Source organism: Canis lupus, chromosome 1 (assembly GCF_011100685.1).
Source record: "Canis lupus familiaris isolate Mischka breed German Shepherd chromosome 1, alternate assembly UU_Cfam_GSD_1.0, whole genome shotgun sequence".
Taxonomy (NCBI): domain Eukaryota; kingdom Metazoa; phylum Chordata; class Mammalia; order Carnivora; family Canidae; genus Canis; species Canis lupus.
The window spans coordinates 117783742-117793482 of record NC_049222.1 but is presented as its reverse complement, the minus strand read 5'-3'; the positions used below and the strand labels follow the sequence as shown (position 1 = coordinate 117793482).

Genomic DNA, 9741 nt, shown 5'->3' with positions numbered 1-9741 from the left:
CCTCAAGCAGGTCTCCCCTCAGCCTGCAGCCCATGTCCTCAGCCTTCCTGAGCTGCCCTCGCGCCTGCCCCCACTCCTCCCCACCTCCTTGGCCTGGTCCAGCCCTGTCCTAGCCGCTGGGGTCCTTGTCCGGGCCTCCCCCTGGGCTCCCAGCCTCGGAGAGCACAGGACTGAAGCGCTGGGATTCAGGAGGCACCTGTGGCTCCGCCTGGGGTCTCCCCTGCTCCCAGGAAGACCCCGGTCCTGAGGAGAGACAAGTGGGGCACTCACCCTCCCAAGCCACCCCCTCCACCAGCACGGCAGCCTGGGAACCAGGCCTTGGGCGCGTCACCCTGCTCATGTCGCCAGACACGAGCACAATCTTGAATTTCAGGTCTATAAATCACTTGGGTGTGTTTGGGGGGGGCTCATAAAACTTCCTTGCTGGTCGGCCTGCTTGACCCCTCGTCCCTCCTCCTGACACCTGCCCCCTCCTGGAGAGGCCCGAGGAGGCCTGGGCTTATATAGGGGCGCTGCCGTGGGAGGGGCTGGCCACGGAGGCACGGACAGGGCAGGTGAGGAGCAGGCTCTGGGGTCTGCAGAGCGGGGGACCTGGGGCGCCCTGGCCAGTGACAACCTGAGCCACGGCCCTCCCTTCCGCCCGGTGGCCCCCCCGCCCAGGTTACGGGAGGATTCACTCCACCTGCCAGCGGGGCCCAGCGGCCAGCTGGGCCCGGGAGGGAGGGTGCTGGGGCCCGCTGGGCTTCCCCCCTGCCCTCCTCTCCCTGGCCTCATTCCTGCTCCTGGGCCCCCGGCAGGACTATGGCTTCAGCGGCAACAGAGGCCGAGAAGGGGTCTCCGGTCGTGGTGGGACTGCTGGTGGTGGGCAACATCATAATTCTGGTGAGCGCCCCCCTCCCGTGCTGGGCGCCCAGCAGGCAGGTGGGGAGGAGGGGACAGCCCTGGGGTGGGGGCTGAGGTCCCAGGACACCCCCCAGTCCCACTGCCACGGCCAACACTGCAGGCTGCCGGCTCAGAGCAGCCTGGATTCCAGTCCCAGCTCCGCCGCCCCCCAGCTCTGTAAGCGGGAGTGAGCCGCTCTACTTCTCTGCCTCCCCAACTATGTGGATCGTGTCCCCATTGTGGGGATTGTCAGTGGATTATTCCCCGGATGGCCCTCAGCTCAGAAACGGTGCTTGACAAATGCTATCCTTATTACCACGATTCTAGACATAAAGTGCCTGCTGGGGCCCAGGAGGCCCACAGTGATGAATATTAACCATGGCCACGTCTTTTCATTAATATTTAATTTTTTTTTAAATTTATGATAGTCACAGAGAGAGAGAGAGAGAGAGAGAGAGGCACAGACACAGGCAGAGGGAGAAGCAGGCTCCATGCACCGGGAGCCCGAAGTGGGATTGGATCCCGGGTCTCCAGGATCGCGCCCTGGGCCAAAGGCAGGCGCTAAACTGCTGCGCCACCCAGGGATCCCCAATATTTAATTTTTAAAAACGTGCTATCTGTACATGGCTCTGGGACCAGACAGCCTGGGTTCAAATCCCAGCTCTGCCACTTTCTCCCGTGGGATCTGGGACCAGCAACACAACATCTCTGGGCCCCAGTTTTCTCATCTGTAGATGGAGAGAAAAATAGGAGTGCGGATGAGTTATTGGATTAATGTGCTTAGACCAGAGCGGGGCGCATGTGGCTCCTGGCTGTGTTGGCCGGAACAGCAGCCGTGCCCTGGGCTGGTAACACCGAGCACCACGGAGCGTCACTAGGACTGGCGCGGGGCGTGTGCACACCCAGTGCTCTGCGAGCATTTTGATTGTCGCCAAAGGTATCCACGGAGCAGCCTTCCTGTCTCCTTGCTCCCCGTCTCTCATCCTAGGGGTGCCTAGATTTTTAGGTTCTCCAACGTTTCTTTAAGCAAATATACAAGCGCATAGGAAAGAGCACAGATACCCGTTTTCTTCCCTTTCTGTCCAAAATACAGCTCATTGCATGTCCTGTTCTGTGCCTCCCAGTTTCTCCTGCTCACCTAGTCTGTGGGCCACTCCACGTGAGTCCGCAGAGAGCCTCCCGCCCTCTCCCACCACTACAGAGCGCTCCCCTGTGGCAGGCTGGTTCCTTCTCTGCGGTCACTCGGGAATAACCTTGTGGGTTTATGATCGTCGCTGTCCTGCGCGGGCAGGATTGGGTCGGAGGGTTGGCGCCTGTGTAGTTGTTCAGACCCTGCCCAGATCCCCCTGCTCTGGAGTAACACTATTGGAGGGAGGGCAGGGTGCCCGAGGGGCTCCTCTGTTCCAGTCATGTGCTCTGGGGCTTTGCATGTGGCATCTCCTTGGATCCTCGGAGCAACTGGCAGCTGGAGATGTTGGGGGGTGCAGGAGTCTTGCCAGGCCCCTTCCATTCTGGCCTCTGCCCAGCCCCAACTACCCAGCCCCACCTGCCCAGCCCCCGCCCCCCAGCCTCCCAGCCCCCCCTCCCCGCCCCCAGCCCCCCCCAGCCCCCCAGCCCCACCCCTGCTGATGCAAGGCGGCGCCCTCGCCCCCCAGCGCGCCCACCACCGAGGGCCGTGCAGGCTGGCAGGACCCTCTCTAACCCGCCGCCCCGTGCAGCTGTCAGGCCTGGCCCTGTTCGCCGAGACCGTGTGGGTGACCGCTGACCAGTACCGCGTGTACCCACTGATGGGCGTCTCGGGCAAGGATGACGTCTTCGCTGGCGCCTGGATCGCCATCTTCTGCGGCTTCTCCTTCTTCGTGGTGGCCAGCCTTGGGGTGGGCGCAGCGCTGTGCCGCCGCCGGTCCATGATCGTCACGGTGAGGCCCCGGGGAGGGCGCGGGCGGCCAGGGCCGGGGCAGCCAGCGCCACCGCAGCCACCAGTGTGTCCCGCCGGGCGCCGCGTGGGCCTCACGCAGCCACTCTGTTTAATCTTGCCATAGCCCGGGAACGGGGCGCGGCTGCCACCCTCAACTTCCAGAGAAAACTAGGGCACAGAGAGGAAGGGAAGGATGCTCTGCCCAGGAGGACGGCTCCTGCGTGGCAGGCCTGGGATGCGTGGGGACCTCAGCTGGCTGGGCCGAGTCTGTGCTCGTGAGCTCTGTGGAAACCGCAGTAGCAGCACAGCTACCATGTAAGGGGTGCTCAGTGCATTCTAAATGCTTTGCACAGATCGGTGCATTTATTCCTCACAACCCACCAGGAGATGCCATCATCGTCGCGAGCCCATTTGACAGAGTTGAAACTGAGGCTCAGGGAAGTGCACAGTGAGTGGGTGACAGAGCCAGGATTGATTGATTATTATTTTTAAATTTTTATTTATTTATTCATGAGAGACACACAGGCAGAGGGAGAAGCAGGCTCCCTGTGGGGAACCTGATGCGGGACTCGATCCCAGGATCGCGACCTGAGCCAATGACAGCCACTCCACCCCCCAGAGCCCGGATTTAAACCTGAGCAGTTCAGCTTGAGCCTTCCCCTTATTTTCTGCCAGGAATAACCACCACCACAGGAACCCACACTTGCCAAGGACCTCTCCTGTGCCTGGCACCGGACTAAGCATCAGCCCCCTCGATGTCCCCAGCAGCCCTCTGATGTCGCTGCTTCTCTACCCATTTACCAGACGGGAAAACCGAGGCTCAAAGGGGCCAAGGGCCTGGGGTGATAGAGAAGGCAGGCGTTCCAATCCTGGCCCCCCCGACACAGAGCCAACACTGTGATTCTTGTGCAATTTGAGGCCTTTTAGGTTCCCAGGAGCAGCTGCTCATTTAATCGGCAAATGTTGTCGGAGTAAGAACCGGGGGCCAAATCCTGCACAAGGGCACTGGGGCGATCCAGAGAGAAAACAGAGAAGCCCTTGCCCTGGGGGAGGATGCTCCAACTGTGGACAGTGAGGAGGGAAGGGGGATCTGGAGCTGGGGAAGGGGATGGGGTCACCTGCAGGCAGAGAAGGCAAAGGCCTGGGGACCTGAGGGAGGGAGCCCCGGGTCTGCAGGATAAGCGTTCCTGGGGGAGGGAACAGCAAGAGCAAAGGCTCTGAAGCCAGAGAGCCCCCCAACCCCCCGCCAGCCAAGAGGGGGTGGGAGTGAGGGACTGGTGATGAGGGCCGGGTGAGAGTACAGAGGGCGGTGGGCACGCAGGATGGGGGCGAGAAAGGGAAGTGGGCCTGTCGGGGAGTCTCTCCAGCCTCGGGAAGGACTCTGACTTCATCGTAAGTAACATGGAGCCTTGGAAAGTCTCTTCTCTTTTTTTTTTTCTTTCTTTCGTGCATGCAATTCTTTGACATAAAAATTTAACCAAAGCCCTCAAAGCTCACCCCACTGGCAAAAAATATAGATATAGATATAGACATAGATATAGATATAGATATCTGTGTCTGTCTCGCCTATTGGTTTGTCATTAACCAAGACACGGAATTTTTTTTTTAAAAATTGCTATGGGAAACTTCAAACATAGAGTTCAAACATAGAGTGAATGGCCTGAACCCGGCGTACCTATCACCTGGTTTCAACAATATCGACCGCAGACTGGCCAGCCTGCTCCCCTCTGCTCCACCCTCTGCCCACATTCTTGTTTCTGGGGTATCTTGACGTGCATTCCAGACACCAAGTCATTTACCTGTAAATACTCGACCGTACATTTCTCTGAGTGATAAGGATGTTTTTAGAGCAGCCAGGCCTGTTATGCTGCATCACCTCGTCTCTTGGCAGAGGAGTTGGCACATCCACATTCCACCCCGTGTCGCTTTAAGGGAGAGGGTGAGGGATGAGGAAAGAGCTTTTTTTTTTTCTTTTTATGCACAACCACCATGCCACCTGGTACACCCTACAAATTCACCCACGTTCCTTCATGTCTATCTTCCAATACCTGCTCTGCGTTCTTGGGTTGTCTGAAGAGTGTCTTTTTTTTTTTTTTCCTACAACAGACATTCATTTTACTGCATCCAGACCAATAATTAATTTCAGGCAATACTTTACATATTTTTGTTGATTTCATTTTCCCCTAACATTTTATTATAAAAAATTTTCAAACATACAGAAAAGGCAAAAGCCTTGACCCCATCTCTCCCCAGTACCTGGTGCTCATGCTCATCGTCTACATCTTCGAGTGCGCCTCCTGCATCACGTCCTACACTCATCGCGACTATGTGAGCTGGGCAGAGACCAGGGGAGGGGCATGACCTGGGGGAAGGGTGGCAAGGGTCTGGGTCTGGGGGTGGAGTGGAGGTTGACCCCCTCCCGATCTAGTCCCACTGGACCCTGTTCTACCTGGACCTCCGCAGATGGTGTCCAACCCATCCCTGATTACCAAGCAGATGCTGACCTTCTACAGTGCAGACACGGACCAGGGCCAGGAACTGACTCGCCTCTGGGACCGCATCATGATTGAGGTGGACGAGGGGCGTTGAGGGGGTGAGGGGGTGGGGAGAGCAGGGGCACCCATGGCTCTGGACCCCAGAAGTAGGAGGGGTCCCATTATACCCACTGGTAGATGATACCCAGTCCTGTGGTTCTTCTGGGAGGCAGGGCTAGTCATGGCCTCTTTCCAGAAGAGTTAGACCCAGAAAAGGGAACGTTACTTGCCCAATGTCACATGGTTGATAAGCTGGGATCAAAATCTAACATCCTAGATCCACAGTCCCTGCTCTCTTTTTTTTTTTTTTTTTTTTTAAGATTTTAAAAATTTATCCATGAGAGACACGACACAGGCAGAGAGAGAAACAGGCTCCATGCAGGGAGCCCGATGCGGGACTCGGTCCCAGGACCCCAGGATCGCGACCTGAGCCAAAGGCAGACGCTCAACCACTGAGCCACCCAGGCGTCCCTCAGAGCCCCTGCTCTTGACCATTGCAGATACTTTCTTAATAATGAGGCTAATCATAATAATGAACATTTAATGAGCACTAATTTTTGTTGTTTAAATAAGCATTTTTAAAGCTTATTTAATCCACACAACCACCCCATAAGGGAGGTCAGCTTTTTAGCCATGAAGAAACCAAGGTGAAAGGTCGAGTGGCTTATACAAGGTCACATAGCTGGTAGGCCAGAGAACCGGAAGGATGCAAACCCAGGCCACCAGTTTCCAGAAGCCACATTCTTTTTTTTTTCCTCTTTTTTAATATTCACTTTTTTACTTATTTGAAAGAGTGAGAGAGAGAGAGCGCGCGCGTGGGTGTGTGTGTGGGGGGGGGCGTGAAGGAGCAGAGGGAGAGGGAGAGAGAGTCTCAAGCAGACACTCAGAGCCCAACACAGGGCCTGACCCCACAACCCTGGGATCACGACTGATCTCAACCTGAGCCGAAGCCAAGAGTCAGATGCCCAACTGACTGCACCCCCCAGGCACCCCCCAGAAGCCACCTTCTTAATTAAACCCAACGTGATATGGAACAAGAGAAGAATTCTGAAGACCCAGGGGACAGTGAGGTCCCAGTTTGGTTCAAGTCCCACAGCTAGACAGGACTGGAACTCATATTTGAAGGAGCCTATGTTCTCATCATTCAGAGCTACCAATTAAAACACCCGCAGGGGCCAGAAGAAGCCAGAAATCCTTCTTTTGGTGTCATTTACCTCAAATTTGGTTGAGAGCTAATTCAAAAGAATTTTAGAATGAGTCACAAGTGTGGGTTTGACTCAAAGCCCCCATCGGGGGCAGCCAGTGTGGCTCAGTGGTTTAGCGCCGCCTTGGGCCCAGGGTGTGATCCTGGAGACCTTGGATCTAGTCCCACGTCGGGCTCCTTGCATGGAGCCTGCTTCTCCCTCTGCCTGCGTCTCTGCCTCTCTCTGTCTCTCTGTATCTCTCATGAATAAATAAATAATAAAATCTTAAAAAAAGAAAAACAAAGCCCCCATCAGCCTCTAGGTGCCCGGCAGTATCTTCTGCTCCCGGTTCACACACAAGACACTGCCCGCCCCCAACTTTGAGGCCCAGGCCCGGATGGGGGGTGGTTAGGGAAGTCGGGTCCAGCTGTGGCCAACCTGGCCCTTCCTCCGTCCGTGACCTCAGGTGAGTGGCTGTCCTCTCTGAGCCAGGGCCTGCCTCCCCCCTGCCTTTCTCTCCAGCAAGAGTGCTGTGGCACGTCTGGTCCCATGGACTGGGTGAACTTCACGTCAGCCTTCCGGGACAGCCACCCCGGAGGTGGTGTTCCCCTGGCCTCCGCTGTGCTGTCGGCGGAATGGCAACTTCATCCCCCTCAATGAAGAGGGCTGCCGCCTGGGTCACACGGACTACCTGTTCACCAAGGTGCGTCCCTGCCCGCGCGCTCACCTGTCTGTGCGTCAGTCTGTCCCGCCCCCTCTGGTTCTTTATCTCTTCCTCCCACTTTCTTCTCCTCCTCCCCACTCTGGCTTCTTCCTTTCTCCCCCTCCCTCTGGCGGTCTCCGCCCTCTCCCCATCTGTCCCTCCCTCCCTGCAAGCCCGGGGGAGGCACAGGGTCTGTGTGATCCGGAGCTGGCACCTGCGACTTTTTCTCAGGTTGTCTGGGAATAAGGGCAACAGGAATCCCGGCAAGGGCACAACAGCCACAACAGCCGATGTTTATTGAGCCTCTACGCTGTACAGGGTCAACGCTTATAATGATCCCATTTTAAGGAAGGTGAAACTGAGTTCACCTGCCAGTGAGGGATGGAGCTGGGACTGGATTTGAGTCAGGGCCCCAGGTAGGCGCTTTAACTAGTGCAAGGTGCGTGCAGAGGCAGAGCGAGGAAGCAGAGGGGGTGAGGACCTCTTCCCATGCCCCTGTGGGCTTGTGGCTGCCTCGGGGCCCTGCAGCCTCACATCTTTTTTTTTTTCTTTTAATTCATGAGAGAGAGAGGCAGAGACATAGGCAGAGAGAGAAGCAAGCTCCCCATGGGGAGCCTGATGTGGGACTCCATCCCAGGACCTTGGGATCACACCCTGAGCCAAAGGCAGAGACTCAACCGCTGAGCCACCCAAGTGACCCAGCCTCCGTCTTAGATCAAGTGTCCGGAGAGGGGAGCCTGCACCTGCACCTGCACCGACCGTCCTCGCCGCCAGTGCGCGCGGGGCGTCATTTCATGGACTCCCCACGATTCGATTCGGAGGCCAGCGCTGTCGGGAATCGTCACTTCACGGCTGGGCAAAATGAGGCTCAGGGAGTCAGAACCATTCCTAGGTGCCATAGCTAACGAGTGGCCAGGCTGGAGCGCAGCCCCGGACTCCAGGCCGCACACCTGAGCCTGGGTTCTGAGCCGCTTCCCAGTCCAGGCAGGGGCCTGCTCTGAGGCTTGGGCCCCACTGGGCCTCATTCCTAAATGGGGAGGTATCAAAACTGCCCGGATCCTAAAGGCAGGTAGATTTCGAACCCTTGGAACTTGGGGGGCAGCATGGAAAGCCAGCTCTAAACCAAGTGGCCCTCAGGCTGTCCTAGCCACCCCCCTCCTGGGCACCTCCTCGGGCGGGGCTGGGGGTCAGCATCACATCCCCGGCTCCCCAGAACCATTCTGGGCGGTGACACCCACAGTCCCCGCTGCACGGGTGAGAAAACCAAGGCTGGGGAAGGAAGTGACCTTCGGAAGGGCACACCCTGACTCCCCTTCAGTGCTAGCCGGGGCATTTCCTCAGAGCACCGTGTTCCCCCTGCGCAGGGCTGCTTCGAGCACATCGGCCACGCCATCGACAGCTACACATGGGGTATCTCGTGGTTTGGGTTTGCCATCCTCATGTGGACGGTGAGAGGCGGGAGCCTGCGGGCTAGGTGGGGTGTGGGTGTGGGTGCGGGGCTGGAGCGCCCCTCACCTGACTGCCTCCTCATCCAGCTCCCCGTGATGCTGATAGCTATGTACTTCTACACCACCTTGTGAGGAACAAGAAGGGAAGGCCACCTGCACGCCTCGGCCTCCTCCTCCTCCTCCTCCTCCTCCTCCTCCTCCTCCTCCTGTGCCCGTTTCCTCACCTCTCCCCTTACCACCTCCCTCAACCATCCCTCCCTCCACTCTGAAGAACTTTCACCAGCTTTCTGAGCCCTGCCAGGACTTGGACATGTGTACATGGACCCCTAGCCCTTGACCTCATTTCACTTTGCTGATTCCTGGCCCATCTTTCAGCATCAGCTTAAAGTCCTGCCCTCAGGGGACCATTCCCGGATCCCACTACCCCATCCCCAAGGCCTCTCTTGCAGCTCCCCGAGCGCCTCCTGCATGGTTGGCACTTCTGCTAAATAGTTCGTGATTGTTGATTCTCTGGTAGACTGCGACTGCCATGAGGGGAGGGACAAGCTCTGTATTGTCCCCAGCAGAGGGACAAGCATCGATAGTCAATAAATACTGGTTGAATGAATTAATTCGTTTTCTTCTGGGTCGAAGGCAAATGCTCAAGAACTCTTCTGACGGAAGTGGCTGAAACCTGACCGGCCCTGACTGAAACATAACAAGGAGTTTCTTGGCTTGTGTAACTGACTCAATTATTGCTGGCTTCAGGCATGTCTGGATCCAGGAGCTCAATCTAAGTTCCCAGGAAACCTGCTTCATTCTCAGACAGGATTTTTCTGGCAACATCAGACTTACATCTTTATGGCTAAGCCACGTACCAGTAAGAGAGGCCCCACTCCCGACAACTGGAGCCAAGGTCGGGGATTCAATCTCATTGTCTTAGTTTAGAGTCTAGGCCCATCCTTTGGCTGGGGAAGGGAGGGTACCTGAATTACTACTGCTGCTAAGGATGGTGTTGGGAAGTGGGATGATTTGTCAAAGGAAAATTAGAGCGCAGGGCTGTTGGGCTGCTACAGGTGGCAGGTAGCCTCCT

General features: G+C 56.9%; 1 protein-coding gene across 1 annotated transcript; it reads left to right on the top strand.

Moving 5' to 3' along the window:
- Positions 1 to 433: 433 nt before the first annotated feature.
- Positions 434 to 9276, top strand: UPK1A (uroplakin 1A). The gene is given in 9 exon segments (XM_038529309.1): positions 434 to 554; positions 798 to 882; positions 2601 to 2801; positions 5054 to 5128; positions 5264 to 5371; positions 7041 to 7100; positions 7102 to 7221; positions 8586 to 8669; positions 8757 to 9276. Coding segments are annotated over 8 exon segments (774 nt in total). The 5' UTR covers positions 434 to 554; positions 798 to 801; the 3' UTR covers positions 8802 to 9276.
- The last annotated feature ends 465 nt before the right edge of the window (positions 9277 to 9741 follow it).